At 42.7% G+C, this 15,809-nt stretch overlaps 1 protein-coding gene across 1 annotated transcript in view; it reads right to left on the reverse strand.

Moving 5' to 3' along the window:
• Nucleotides 1-416: 416 nt before the first annotated feature.
• Nucleotides 417-15,809, reverse strand: part of Klhl6 (kelch like family member 6) — a 37,412-nt gene continuing 22,019 nt past the window's right edge. The window contains exons 3-7 of the mRNA XM_021638528.2: nucleotides 13,011-13,460; nucleotides 9,882-10,119; nucleotides 4,892-5,094; nucleotides 3,560-3,773; nucleotides 417-1,733 (exon numbers count right to left, since the gene is read on the reverse strand). Coding sequence (XP_021494203.1) covers nucleotides 1,432-1,733; nucleotides 3,560-3,773; nucleotides 4,892-5,094; nucleotides 9,882-10,119; nucleotides 13,011-13,460 — 1,407 coding nt within the window. The 3' untranslated portion in view covers nucleotides 417-1,431. The remainder of the gene's footprint in view (nucleotides 1,734-3,559; nucleotides 3,774-4,891; nucleotides 5,095-9,881; nucleotides 10,120-13,010; nucleotides 13,461-15,809) is intronic.

Consider the following 15,809-nt stretch of genomic DNA (forward strand, 5'->3'; position numbering starts at 1 on the left):
GAATAAAGCATCTTGCATGACCAGTCACTATGCTCTTTACTGCAGCATATAAGACAAGACATCATGGCCCCTTTCTCTGTCTCACGTGAAAGGCTGCTTCTTTTTTTTTTTTTTTTTTTTTTTTTTCCTGTCAAAATTGGGCCAAGCTGATCTGAAAACCACATGAAGGATTTCCAAGGAGACTGAAAACTAAGGTCTGGTAAAGTTGGGTCCCAAAAATATAGACTCAAATTCTTGAGTGAAATTCTAGAAGAAGAAGAAGATTCCTAGGAGTGGCCAGTAGTATAAAGGTGAGGGGGGAGGGCTTAAAGGTGGGGGGGAGGGTGAAGGGAATACACAAAAAACAAAACAGTAATTGCACACTGAGAGGCCAGGACTCCAAACCACTGAGAAGGTAAGACAATACTTTAAAAACGTTTTTTTAGTTTTTAACTCAATTTTATTTTTCTTAATGTGTATGTGGTATGGGTGTGTATGCACGTTCACAAGTGTGAAGACCCAACATTGACGTCAAATGACTTCCTCAGTCATTCTTCACTTTTACGTGCTGAATCTTCACTTTCCTAGCGATTACTCTCCATTTTCACTCACTGAGGCAGGATCTCGTGATGAACTAGAGTAACCAACTCTGACTAACTGCACAGCTTGATATGGAGCATCCCTGCCTACTCAGCTTTCATGTAGATTCTAGGGCTCCTAACACTGGTCTCCATGCTTGCACAGTGCTTTGTCCACTGAGTCGCCCCAGCCACTAACTGGGAATGAGAGTTCTAGTCCAAAATGTTATATGCTATAATCAGAAGCAACAATGTGAGGGGAAACAGGACATATCTTTCACCTTTTTTGAAATCAATGGGCTGGCCCAGACTAGTCCCAACTGACCAGTCTAGTGGGAGATCATAGGAGATGCTCTTGGTACAAGTGGCCTAAAAAGCTCCGTGACCAGGGATCTCCTGTGGTTTATGTACAAGGAATAAAAGGAAGGCAGCCGACAAACACCTTCATTCCCCTGTCTTTAGCAAACTTGCCAGAAAGAGACACTAGCCAAGTCTGGGGTTGGCTGGGTTTACTCTGGCTTAGCTACCTGCTTCCTGAGTGACCTGCTGAAAGCTGGCCTGTCTGAAACTCTTTTTCCCTGCTTCTAAGACAGGCGGGCTAGGATCTGGCAGCAGGCCATCACCACAGTTAAGTGAATTAGTATGGCTAAGTGCAGGGCACAGGCGTGTACGGAATGTTAAGCATTCCCCTTCGTCCTGAGGTAGGGTGCGTAAGCATTCCCGGCTGGTCTCACACATTTTACAGCTTCCTGGGCGCCTCACCATGAGCCTTAAACCCCAGTCAAGCCTACGGCTCATGAAGGACCTGAGCAAGCTTGGGTACAGACTCCATAGCTCAGGGACTCCAGAGGCCGTTTCCTGATTCCCTTTGTGGTCACACAGACACTGCTCCAGGCACGACCCTCCGGATGTGCGTGTATGACTTTCTGATGGTGACACTGCCGTGGTGAGAAACTCCTCGTGGCAGGACGCATTCCTCTGTCAGCTTCTTAGCCTCGGGGTCCCAGCAGAGCACAGTGGCAATGACCTCATTCTTCTCGTCCCTCCCGCCGGTAATGTACAGTCTGTTGTTGCAGGGGGCAATGCCACAGCTGGCTCGCTCGTGACTGAGCTGTGTCACCAGGCACCAGCTGTCCTCCAGGGGACTATAGGCATAGAGCGCTCTCATGGCACCACCTGCAGAGAAAGAACATGAATGATGGGCATGTTTCTGGGTCTTTTCTCATTAATCCCAAGAATTCTGCTTCTGATTAGGCCAAATCTTACCAGACCACAGAAGACTGGTTGCTTTCTTCCCAGAAAGCCAGCATGAATCCCCAGGCTACCAGCATGGAGAAACTTCATCTCCTTTAAACTCTGACCAGGAAGGAATCTGGTTCCAAAAGACACCTGACCTAGCACGGTTGCATAAACACAGCCTAAGACCGGCTTCCTGGGAGAACTCCAGCTGAGGCTGAAGGTACCTCAGCGTAGCTACTTTTAGTCTGTGACCCCAAGCACTAAAATCACAGTGGTCGTAACGTCACAAAAGGACCATGCATGGAGGTGCTTCCTAAAAGCCATCAACATGGCATTAGCCAGGACTGGCACCTCTTTTCACATGGGCTGTCCATCTTGAAACAGGACCTTTGAAATCTCCGGGAGCCTGATCCCAAACAAAACCACAAGAGGCCCAAAGCAAGGGAGAGCTGTGTTTTCCTTAATGTATTCCACTCAGTCTTTTACCTCCCAATGCCTCCTCTGATTAGCCCTGGTAAATGGCTGAAGCTATTTGTAGTCTGGCACCGCTTCCATCAGCAGTACTCTGTTGTAGCTCCACCTTAAAAAATCAGCTGGAATTTTTTTAAAAAATACAGTTGTAATATTCCCAGACACCCTTCTTCCCCCCTCTAATTTCACATGTCTGACATGAGGCATGGCGGATTATGCTTTTATTAAAAAGTCTCCCTGGTAATCCTAAAAAATGCGGAGGACTAAGTGTTGGCCATCAGGCACCAGCTCCAAAGACTTGGTGACAACAGGACATGTCATTTCCAGCCTCTGAGATTCAACATATTTCCACTGTCAGTCTGAGCCACATGCCCCTTTCCTGCGCACACCTTGCATCACCTTATTAAAAAAGGACTTGTTCCCTCCCCCCAACTTTGTTTCCTGACACCATTATCCATAAATCGTTTCTGTGTCCCCTTTCCCAGATAACCTCCCACGTGAGACCTGTCACATGGTGTGACTTTATGGATTATGCCACATATCCCAACACTAAGAATCTCCACTGTTAGCATATAGTCAACCCGTTTCTGGGTTGCCTAGTTACCTATGATGTCATCATGTGTCCCTCCCACCAGGTGTGTGGCAGATGTACCTGGCAGATTCGGTTTAGCTGCACTCGAGATATAAAAGGACCAATACCCCCACCTTGTCTCCCTCTCTCCTTCTCTCTCCTCCTTTCTCTGTTGGGATGCCCCCTTACCCCATTTCTGTCCCTCTGCCTCTCTGTCTCTGCCCTCGTGGCTCACTCAGGCCCTAACTCTTCTGCTTCCCTTCCCCCAAATAAACTCCTTCATATAATATCTGTTGTGTGCATCATTTTTAAAATAATAACAACTATCTTTAACAATTACATGCCAAGTGTAGTCTAGCTGGCCAGGCTTCCTCTCAACTAAGTACACTTTTTTTTCAGGTCCCTAAAAACAAGTGGGAGAGGGGCATTCCTATGATCAGAAACTAAAATATACAAATGTTTTCCCATTTGTTTCAATTTCTGTGTATTAGCTATGTTTGCAATACAACTTCACTCCTCCAGTGACTTCTGGCTTCCTCTGCCGGACTATAGCGTCTTTTCTTTGTGTGATGGCTTCCACCTCCAGGACTTTAACAGAAATTCCACCAAGACCTGGACCAAAACCACCTTCTCTTCCTTTTCAGCCCCATCCACATCACCAGGTGTTCTCAGAAGGGTAATATCTGGTGGCTACATGGGTGAGAAGTCATCACTGACTCACCAACAACATAGATGTGATCCTGGAAACTCACTGCATTGATGCATTTAGCCTCTACTGGCATGGGAGACTTCAAGACCCATTTATTGGTGGAAGGATCATAACACTGAGTCTTGTCTGTAGCCAGCTTCCCATTGGGTCCTCCTCCAATGACATACAGCTTCTTCTTATGGCTAGTGGCTGCAAAGGAACTGACATGGACAAGGAGGGGTGCAGCCTGCAGAGACAGAGGACACAAAAGTCAGTGTGCTGCTCAGACTGCTGGAGAGGCTCACAGAACACATTCTTGGGCATGCTTTGGCCTGGCTCCCAACCAAATGTAGAGAGAAAGCCCACCATCATGACTCTCAGCAGCCTAGAGCAAGCTGTGTGTTGGCTGTTCCTGCCTGTTTATCCCAGAGTCCAGCTCTTAGGGAAGGACAGACACAGGCAAGACTAAATGTCTATATACAAGACACCAGCATGTTCATATTCATTCAATGGTCAATTACTAGATGCCAAGGTCAACTTAAGGTTATGCATTTATGCACACGCTCCCACTCTGGGGAAACACTGCAGATTTGGGGATTAAGCCAGATTAGTGTTTGTGAAGCTTCTGAGCCCCAGAACACTAAAAGAGACTTCCAAGAGCCTTTTGTCAATTTACATGACCCTTTAGTTTTGGAGGCTAAGTGATAGGACTTGATGAGTAGAGATCTTGGGCCCATCCCCAACAGTTCATCACTCTTAGCTGGATGTCATGGCAACATGATGATAACCTTTCCTTGTGCCTATAGTGACCATGTTTTAGACATTCTGAACTTGAGAATAATCTGGAAACGCTGGAAGTTAAGGTTGTTTTTCTTCTCCTGTGGCAGTTTTTACCCAGAGGTGGCTTTGCTGACATTTGCACAAAGGTCTATGAATGGCTCCTCATTAATAAGAAAATAAATATGGCTGAGTTCTAGCTGTAACCAAATGACTTTGGGTATACAAATGGTGTAAGAAACGGTATGAAGAGGAACAGGGCAGAAGACATCTAAGGAGATAGACTCTGGGCCAGGATGCGCCACCAACAGAGCTAACCATCTTCAGGATAGGCCCAGCTTTTCCTCTATAGCTGGGGCTTTGGCTATCACAGGATAAAGCCCATACAGAGCCCTGCCATTTGGAAGGATGTTATTCCTGAAACTGGATCAGCAATGTTGATGCCATGACTCCTAGGAAGAGAGAGGTTCAGAGCCAAGATGTTGTCTGTGGGAGCAAAGTGGCCAAATAGCCAGCCACCACCACAGGCAGTATTTTTGTTGCTGTTGCTTAAGCTTTGGGATTACTCACAGAAATTATCTCCCATACCTCTGACCAACAGTTGTGGAAGGGGTCATAAGTCTCCACATTGTTGATTCTTTGTAAGCCATCAAAACCCCCAATTACATAGACTTTGCCACCCAATACGACCATCTTATGCCTCCACCGGCCTATGTTCAAATATTCAATCTGAATCCATTTGTTGATTGAAGAATTATATTTCCAAACATCATGCTGTGTTTCTTTGCCACCTGCAAGAGACACAAAGTATTTAAAAACACCAACTAGATGTCTCAGAATACAGTTTTCCCAGCATTCCCCAAACTCTAAAAGTGCTGAGTCTTCAGCTAAGTCCCAGCTAGGGGAGATTAAAGAGCTATTGATGGTGTGATTAGGAGGGATGAAACAAACTCAAAAGAATAAGAAGCCACAAAAGGTAGAGGTGGTGATTTGTGCCACAAAGGCTAGGATGGTGGTCAGTACGCCCACAGCTCAGGATGGTGAGCTAAGTGAGAAAATCAGGAAAGGATTCAGTGACATCAGTCTTTTGGCAGGGGGAACCCACTAATACTGTGTTTGTGCCACGAAGAATCAGGGAGCAAGGTTGGACAGGAATGGTAGACCCTTGACATCCAGGAAGTTAGAAGGTAGCTCGTGTTCTAAGTGTATTTATTTATTTATACAAAGAGAAAGTGGAAGAAATTGTCACGAGATCTTACAAAATTTATCTGAGCTTATGTCTTCCATGTGTATAAAAGAGTAAGCCGTATAAAGGGTGGAATCTGCCTCTAGGAGGACAAACAAACCTGTGCCTCCTCTCAAGGGTTAATCCAGTGGGGCTGGTCAGCTGGTCAGGAATCTGGCCATGGGACACTCCCAGGAGGGCAGGTCGACCTTAAAACAATGTGCTTTTTCCTTTCCAGAATTTCCCCCCTAGTGCCCTCCCTGAGTCAGGCAGCCCCGTAAGCGGAGGCCACCATTAGGTGGGGCTGCATCTGGCCTCCTTTCTGAGGCCAGACTAGATCTAGTTTTTCTCTTCTGTCCTTTTCTTTGAGATGCTGGCCATTGCCTGAAAGTCTTCTAAACTCCCTAACCAAGGCTTTAGGACTCTGTATTCCCTAGCTGCCTGTGCCCTGATGGTTAATCTCCAGACTGCCTTATCTAAAGCAGCATAGTTTCCGTTTTCTCTCCTCTGTTCTCTTTTTCCCTTCCAGGCAGCTATGAGAATTATAGCTTCCCTCTTCTGAGGTTTTTCTTTTAAACTCTAATAAATTATTCCTTTTTTGTTTTGTTGTTGTTTCTAGACAGATTTCTCTGTGAAGCAGTAGCTGTCCTGGACTCACTTTGTAGACCAGACTGGCCTCAAACTCACAGAGATCCGCCTGCCTCTGCCTCTGCCTCCCAAATGCTGAGATCAAAGTTATGCAATACCACCACCCAGCCTTCAGTATATATTTAAAATTGTTTATTAATAAGACCAAGGACACCAAAACACAAGAACACTGACTTCCTGAATGCTATCTGGTGGCTCTTCTGGGTCACCCTACAATTTCTAGCAGCACCCTTTTCCTGTCTTTTACTTCTTTAGCTGGCAGAGCAAAGGAACCCATTCCTGCACTGCTAGACAGCAGTGGGACTTCTCTTATTTTAAAAGTATTTTTATCATAAAAATATTAAATGCTTATAATTGATCATTTGAGAGTGAAATGGTCAATATTTTCTCTATGATTGTGGTGGAATACACATTTATGATATCTAGGTCAAAGGCACATGCTTTATAAGTACTTCCAACAGTCCTCCAAGACTGCACCAACAAACTCTGACCCCTCCTCCACCCTCCCCCACCCACCTCTACCCTCCTTTATAATGATGTGACCAGGGTGTGAGGAATGAAGACAGTCTGAAGAAATGCTTGTGCCCCTCGATTTATCTTACTACTAAAATGAAATCATGGACCCTAAAAAATGAGAATTTCTCCAAGAATCTCATTGTGAATCTCTTGTGAAAAGAATAAGGATTGAGGGCCTAACCGCAGCCATGGGGGAATTTGTCTGCCAGAGAGAGATTTCACAGAACTCTAACAACTTGTCAGGTAAGACCAAAGCCCAAACAAGAATAGGTTAGTGCTGCCAGCACCACACCTTGACCAGGCCTGCTTGGCAGTGCTTATCCTTGACCCTCTACTCACACATTAATCTCACCAGGTACAGGGGTGCCATGTCTTTAATCCCACCACTCTGGAGGCAGAGGTGTGAAATCTCAATGAACTTGAGGCCAACCTAGTCTACACAGAGAGTTCTAAGGCAGCCAGGGTTGCATAGTAAGACCCTGTCTCAGCAAAACAAAACAAAAACCTGTAATTTCATTTTGAGGCACCAGAGATGAATTTGAGCAGGGTCACAGGATCATGTCCTTTGTTTGTCTTGCCAATAGGGCCATGTTGAATAAATCTCCTCTCTTTGCTTTTTGCTATTGATTTGCTTATTTTAATTGGCTTCTTGAGTGTAGTGCAGTCAAGCCTGGCTCTCTGGTGTACAGACCGTGACCCTGAGTTTGGTCCCAAGACTATAAAGGGCTAAGCTTCCTTTCTTACTATGTTCATGTACCCTGAGCATTTGTCTTTGTTTTGTACCTTTTAGAGGTTTCTATTCAAGACACTGAGATATTGAACCTAATTTGGGTAATCCTAAAGATTACAAAACACCATGAAAACTTTCAATGAGAAATTTATTAACAGAAAACAAATGTTATATTTTATTTAGGGACTTAAATAACATAAAATGTTTTTATTAGAGACTTAAATATTGCATACACAGGTGAGAAGAGCTGCTATTACAGATGTCCAACTTCCCTCGGGTGTCTGTTCCTTTAAGAGTGCTTAGGGAACCTACAAGATAATTTTAACATTCACTGCGAAAAGCATACAGCGGGCAAGCATTCTGTGCCAGAAGCACTTTCAGAAAAAGAATCAAGAAATGCTATCTTTACCAAATATGAAGATATACTGACAGGATAATAAAATGAAAATAGTATAGGTATAATTAGATAAACTGATTGATTTAAAATACAGGAACAAACTCATATATGTAGAAATTATCAAATAAATGTTATTTGGTGGCACGTTAGCTATTTTACCTTACATGTAAAACAACTTCCAAACTAGAGAATTAGGAGACTAACCCAGTAACTTGAAGAACATGACACAATATCCAAAATCACATAAGAAAAAGATGGTTGTGTAATCATAAATCAAAATTAAGAGATAAACACAATCTAGAGGAAAAGTCTTTATACCACAAAGCAAAAGATATTTAACAAGGGATGCCAAAAAAATTAGTAAGAAAAAGAAAAACACAAACCATCATAAAAAAACAACCAAAGCATATGAGCATACATATTTTAAAATAAATACTATTAGCCAATAATTATATGAAAATATACTCAACATCCACAAAAAAATGAAAATATTCTAGGCTATTAAGTCAGAAATAATTGTTAATAACAATTGTTAACAAGGCTATAGAAAGTGGGCACTGTTCAAGCTACAAAGTGTGTAATCTTTGTGGAGGACAATTTAGCAGTTGACAAATTTTCAATTCATTTATTTTAAGATCGCTTCTAGGAGCCTTTCCACAAACTCATAAACTATTGTGTAGGCAAATGTCTGTATTTTTTTTTAAGTCTGTATATTTTACAAACAGCAAGTACATGTGGCAAAGATCAACTCTGACTGCCAAACTTGTTCTTCTTTCCTGGGGGCATAACTAAACTACAGCGTCAACCCCACTTCTATCCTGGGAAAGAAGGGCTCAGTGCTGGTTCTTACCAGTAGACTATTTGTGACCTTTCTAAGCTGAGGCTTTATAGGATAGATGCATCTTCTCATTCAGGCCACATGTGGGAGATGGCAGAGTCACAAGACAGAAGGAGCCCGAGTCCCTGAATGCTTAAGTTGAATGATGGGCTCCTGATTCCACTACTCCCACGCGCTCTTGTGTTCATTCGTTAAGTGGGACTGGAGGACTTGTTAGAGCAGTTAGCATTACTTATCCTAGCAGAATTATTTTATTAAAAAAATTAAACAAGGGGAATTATCATGGAACAGAAAAACTGCCACATTTTAATTTTTATTTTCTGTATTGTTTAAATCCTATAATATTTGTATGATAAAAAGAAACGCAGACCGTAATCAGTATCATGAACAGACCTGAAAAGTCGCTGATGTTAACCTCTGGAGGACACTAAATACGTAGGAGCCAGAGGGCAGTATTCACACGCTCCTTTTGATACGAATGAGAAGGACCTGGGCTTAGCTCCTGGACGTGGTCCTGCCCAATGCCAGGGTGTCACCTTCATTACATTCTAGAACGTCTCTGGGCCCTGTTTTCTCCCACTTACGAATTTATCCTTCCCTGCTGTGATTGGTAGTTGTGTGTTGTTAAAGTGCAGATTTCCCTACTGTGCAGTAAAGATGGGGGAGCATGTGTCATTCAAAACTATTTATTGAGCGTTTGCATTGCTCGGTGCTAGAGAGAGATGGTGTTAATTCTCATAGGACTTCAAGTCTAAGGAGAAGGCAAGCAAAAATAATCGTTGATGATTGAGCAACAACTTCTTAGTGAAAAAGTATAGTATTCATCAGTACTTCCGTAGAAGTGTGTCATGGACTGTCTAAGGAATCCGGGAAGGTCAGGTTTATGGAAGGATAGTTCACTACTCTAGTCCTAAACCCCGATCAGTGTCCTGTGGCAGACTGACCAAGCCCAAACATGACTTTCAGTTTTTGCTCCTGTGAGGGCTGGAGCTGTCTGTCTGTCCTCATATATCTTAGTACAGTGCTGCTCACATTTCCGTATTTATTAAGTGATAATGTTTTTTTTTTTTTGTTGTTGTTGTTGTTTTTCCAGGATAAGACTACCTGAGCTCCTGGTTCCATATCCTGACCTAGCCAGAGCTAGACCGCTGTGAACTCACAGAAATTCTTACAGGGTGCTCAGTTGCTGTTGGGGAACTGCGTTAGTACCAGCCTCCGGCTTACCTGAGATGTAGACCTCGTTTTTTAATGTCACGCATGCGAACTCCACCCACTTCTTATTCTCACTCTCCAGCTCATGCTCCGTCAGTGGGAGCTTGGCCACCTCCAGGCGGCTGCGCCTCAGGGGGTCCAGGCAGGTCACCTCTGCCACAAACCGTTCATCCTTCGTACAGCCGCCAATGATCATGAACACCTCAGACTGGAACTCATGCATCCTGGGCTTGGTGCGCTCTGAAATAATCTAGAAATCAACAAGACGATGTGTAGGCAGAGTGAGCACAACAGGACAGGGCAGAGCTCAGGCTGTGGAACCACAAAAAGCATGTCCCAATTTCCACCTCCGCCATCGTTAGCCATGTGACTTCACCTTCTTGACCGTAATTTCATCATCTGTATAATGGCCATTTGATCTTAACTACTTACCAGGTTTGTTGTATTAAATGGCGCAATATATGGAGTGTGTTGACCCAAGGCCTGTTGTCTAATGTTACTTAATCATTTTTGTTGCTATTTTATGACAACAAGAGTCTGTTTGCCATCAAATGGACTTCCTGCCTCTTCTCTCTTGCTTGGTCTGAAACCTGGACTCTTGGAATGAAAGTCAAAGTTAACATTTATTAAATATAAATAAATACCTATCATCATAATGTAAAAAAGAAAGAACAGGGTGGTGGGTCCATGGGAAGGAGTTAACACACATCACCCTTCAGAAAAGCTTTATTAGGAGAGGGTCCCTATAGGGAAGAGCAGGACTTCAGGTCCGAAGAGGAGCTTCCTTAAAGGAAATAAGGCACTGTGACCATAAACAGCCATAAAGCCATAATGTGGCCTTGAAGGTGTGTGTGTGTGTGTGTGTGTACACATGTACATTTGCATGGATCTGTATGTCTACACTTGAGAGAGAGAGAGACACAGAGAGAGAGCCTTTGTTCACACATGCATGTGCATTTGCATGTGTGTTCATTTGTGTATATGTGTACACATGAGAGAGAGACAGAGACACAGACACACAGGGAGAGCCTTTGCTTCTAATCGTGAGAGGAAAGGGTGTTTCTGACTCATGGGTTTTCGGGATAGAGGTACTTTAGTCTGTCCTATCCTACCTGCCAAGGGTCACGGAGCAGGCAGCGAGAAGGACTAGAAGCTTGTCACAGAGGGAGGGCTGCAAGGCTGCAGCCCAGCATGCTTTCTTTTCTTATAAACTCTTTCTCCCAGAAAGAGTGCTGGGAGCGGGGGCTCATTCTGGGTGAAAGAAGCGGTAAGGGGGTCTGTGTTCTAATGCTTATTATACACCAAGCCCTGGGTCAAGCGTACTATATAATATTACAGTGATAGGTCTAAGCTAATGGTCACTGATGCTGTTGCCGTTCCCTAGCAGAAGGAAAAGGAATCTTTATTTGGGAGTCCAGCCATCATTTGTCTCCTGCTCTCCTCCAGCTGTACGTGATCTTGGGAAATGCGACAGTAAACAGAAAGTCAATGGTTAAATGAAAATAGGACTCTACAGTGCAGGATGCAGAACGTTGTCATCCATGATGAGGTAAGACTCTCAGTGATGTAACTGATTGGGGTCACCTCTGCTACTGTAGGTAACATCTCACCCAGGTTCCATAAGTAACTCCAATAAACTCCTTGGCTCATCCAGTTGAACTTTAGTGGGGTCATCATTTTGGTCTGTCATTAGTGCCCTGTCTAGGGTCAACCTACCCCCAAAAAGTTAACAAAACATCAGCCAACACCCCACTTTTGATTTTCCATTAATTTTGCTTGTTATTTGTTTTTTGTTTTGTTTTGTTTTGTTTTGTTTTCTGTGTCAACGAGCCAGATCCAGTAAATTTTGCATCTCTAGTTTTTGAGTTTGGACTGTGACTACATTTGTGTCAGGTCTCTTCGTTATGAGTTCAAAAAAGAATGGGGAGATAATGTGACAGAATAAATCCTCATTAATGTACTGAGCCTGAAAGCTTAAACTGCAGAAAGTCCATAGAGTAAGTTTAGGAGCATCAAGACAAAGAACTTGAAGGTATTAAACAATGAGTTGGCGCCAAAATAATGCTTGCTTCTCTGCACCTTTCTTCCCAACATCAGCCTGGTTTCTGTCCCCAAACCACTTAATCATAAACATTGACCATTCATAACCAGGAATTTCGACTAAGATCTAGAGATGAAAAGTCCAGCAGAACCCAGTTCCTACTGTAATAAGTTGCAAGCTTAGAATATTTATAAGATGATAAATCCAGTGCTTACCATGTGGCATTTGGTGTCATGACCAAGGATTGAAGCAATGGCCATAAGGATTCTTTAGAGAAGGTAGCATTGGATTGAATTTTGGAGTAGAAGCAGAAGTTAGGTAGAGGAAGAAAAAGAAGACAGCATTTAGACAGCATCTTCCTTATCCTGAAGGCTGAAAAAAACATATCCTTAAGGGACACTGGATGCATTATATCAAAACCACAGATGAATGTATACATCAACAATTAAAGAAACAGAGGCCATGAATTGATTGTAAGAGGGATATAGGAGAAGAGTTGGAGGTAAGGGAAGAGAGAAATGATATAATTATATTTTAATTCAAAAATACATGTTATTTAAATTTGTTTTTAATTTTAAAAAATACAAACACATGCCTTAGTAGTGAGTGGTAAATGATGCCAGAGACCTGGGCAGGAGTATTTCAGTGAAGCAGGGCTCAGGGAACTCTAGCAGAAAGAGTGGGTGTCTTCCTGAAAGCAATGAAGAGACAGTGAAAAGGTCAGGCCAGGAGCATCTTCCATCATCCCAGGGGTGGGAATGACTTGGAAGGAAGCCACACTGGGATGAGATTTAAGGAATTTTCAGAAACAGAAATTCAGGAGAGAAATGATAAGACTCTTAATCTAGGCAATGTCAGAACAGAACAACACAAAATCTCATAAGAGCGGGAAATTGTGAGAAAGTAGGACCCTTCAAGAATGGTGATTTGATGGGACCACATACAACTGGGCTGTGGAAAATGCGATATAATCTCTGTTGTACAGATCAGGGATCCCCAGATTTGGGAATGATGAATTTGTGAACAAGGGTCACTTGCATGTCTGAGAGCCTCTGGATTCCATTCCTGATGAAACATGGCCTCTCTCATGTCCAACTCACCTCATTGCCAGAAAGGTGGTACATCCTGGCTTCCTGAAGCAGCGGAAAGACTTCAGGGCACTGTCTGATGAGAGGATCTGCTTCGACTGTATCCACAAAGTACCATGGGTCCAGAAGTGGTAAGCGCACGTTCTCGAGGACACAGGGGAGCAGGCAGAGTCGTTCTGATTGTTTGTGCCGGACCCAGCTCATCACAGTCTCAAACACTTGTGCCTCCTCGGTCACACAAAGGTCGTCACTCTTCAAGATATGGTACAAGGTGTCCACAGGAAGTTCAAGGAACTCCTCGGAGTTCAGTATCTGAACAAAATTTTGGATGATGTAACTTTGAACTTGCACCTTTAAACTGTCCAAGGAGTGAGTGTCGGCCAGCCTCAGTATTCCAATACAATTTTCTGGGTTCAAGGCTTCTGTGAGAAAACTGGCACAGGCATCCACCAGCTGCAGAAACTAACAGAACGGTGGAGAGTCAGGCAAGAACGTGATTAGTGCTTCAAGAACATTTATCAGTGAGTTATGTGCGCCAGCAAAACTTAGAAACACCCCCAAATGTTCAACAATAAGGGAAGAGGCTAAAGATAACACATTCACACAGCCAACAATTCTATGAACAATTTTTAAACATTATAAGATTGCATTAAGTCACATGGAAAATGTATTGGGTTTTTTATTCTATTCATTAAATATAACCAAACGTCTAGATTTGGTTTTGTTTATTTTGTAGTGCTGGGGGTGGGCACACAGCATCGCATGTGCTAAGTGCTCTGCCATCAAGCTCTATTTTCTAAATTTAAGCCTCCAGATTTAATCATCAGTTTACAGAAAAGATATAGAAGTAAATACATGTGAAATGATACCATAAATACCCATTTAGCCACATCTAGATGATGGGAAACTCCATGGATCAACTGATTTCATTTATTCTGTGAATACGCCAGAGAGGGAGAGGAGGAAAAGAATGTAGAAACACAAGATCTGCCTGCATCCATGAGTATATGAACAGGATTTAGGGAATTATTTAAAGGGGGGGGATCATGAAGTTTGGAGAAGGGATGAAGGGTCAGTGTAAATCTTGGAGGAGTTAGAGGAGGAGTGCCGTGTAAACAAGATCAAGAGATTGCATTCGTGTATAAATTATCAAAGAATAAAATTATTATATTAAAGATGAAAGAGTAAAGTGTATCAACTTACTACAAATATGTACCATATTTGGATCACTGATTCAAGCAACAAATGAAGTCAGAGAAATGTTTACGAACACTAGTATTTGGTGACATAACAAGTTATAATTAATTTTAGGGGTAATAATGGCCTTATGGTTATTATTAATAAGGATCTTTATCTTTTGAGCTAGGAAAGTGTCTACCAGATAAAAGTACTTGTTAATCAAGGCTGATGACCCAAGTTCTTATCCTCAGCAACTACACAAAAAGCCAGGCTCAGTGGTGTAAGTATCTGCTATCCCAGATATTTACGGGAGACTGAGGCAGGAGGATACATTACAGCACATGGGCCAGCCAGCTTGTCTCAATCAAGGTGGAAGGGGAGGACTAAAACTCAAAGGCTGTCCTCTGACTCCACACTCAAATTATGGCATGCATACACCTGCAGTCCTACACAAGGACATGCATGCATCCCGCACCCTATTCTTCCCTTCTTCCCTCCTTCTCTCCCTACCCCTTACTTTCTCTCTCACACATACAGTTTAAAAAAAGAAACCTTTGCCTTTTAAAGATACACCTAAATATTTGTAAAATGAAATGAGAAAAGTAGCTTATTGTGAGAAAAAAGATTATATAGTTTCATACGCATAGAAAAGAGCTAAAAAGTTATGAATTAAAATATTGTTCAAATCTCTTGTCTATCATAGGGCTCTTCGTTCCAGGACTCGAGGCAGCGGGAAAACCCTGACTGAGATCTACTGGCCCAAAATGGAATCTGAAACAAGCATGGCAGAGCTACACAAAACCTCTAAGAGCTTCAGAGGTAGCTCGTGAAGTTGCTGTTTGTACTTAGCTGACCAAAATAAGTCACGATGCAAACTCTGTCACCAAATGACAATAGATCGCCACAGAAACTGATCTTGAAAGGGAATATAGTTTAAGACACCACACTCACTAATAAAGCTACAGGAGGTTCTTTATCTTTGTTAATGTCTATGTTTTATTTACTCTTTCCCTAGTAAGTTACTATCACTTTTGTAACTGAAAACCATAGTTTGTAAAAAGCATGGATCAGCTTTCATATCCTACTTTAAATCTATCACCTTCCTCAAAAGAATATGTGCTTAATGTTTGGACAGCATTGTACAAATTACAAGGCACTGTCATGATCATTATGATAAATGCTCGCACATAACATCTCATGTACATTGTCAGCTCACTCTTTTTTTTTTTTACACTGAAACTTTTTCCACTCTTTTTTTTATTTTTTATTTTTTATTTTTTATTTTTTATTATCAGTTACATTTTATTAACTCTGTATCCCAGCCGTGTCCCGATCCCTCATTCCCTCCCAGTCCCTCCCTCCCTCCCTCATCTCCATCGTGCCCCTTTCCAAGTCCACTGATAGGGGGGACCTCCTCCCCATTCATCTGATCCTGTTTTATCAGGTATCTTCAGGACTGGCTGCAAAGCCCTCCTCTGTGGCCTAAAAGGACTGCTCCTCCCTTCGGAGGTGGGGAGACCAAAGAGACAGTCATTGAGTTCCTGTTAGAAATAGTCCCTGTTCCCCTCACTTTGGGAAACCAATTGGTTACTGAGCTACCACAGGCTACATCTGAGTGGAGGTTCTAGGTTA

Source organism: Meriones unguiculatus, chromosome 17 (genome assembly GCF_030254825.1).
Source record: "Meriones unguiculatus strain TT.TT164.6M chromosome 17, Bangor_MerUng_6.1, whole genome shotgun sequence".
NCBI lineage: Eukaryota > Metazoa > Chordata > Mammalia > Rodentia > Muridae > Meriones > Meriones unguiculatus.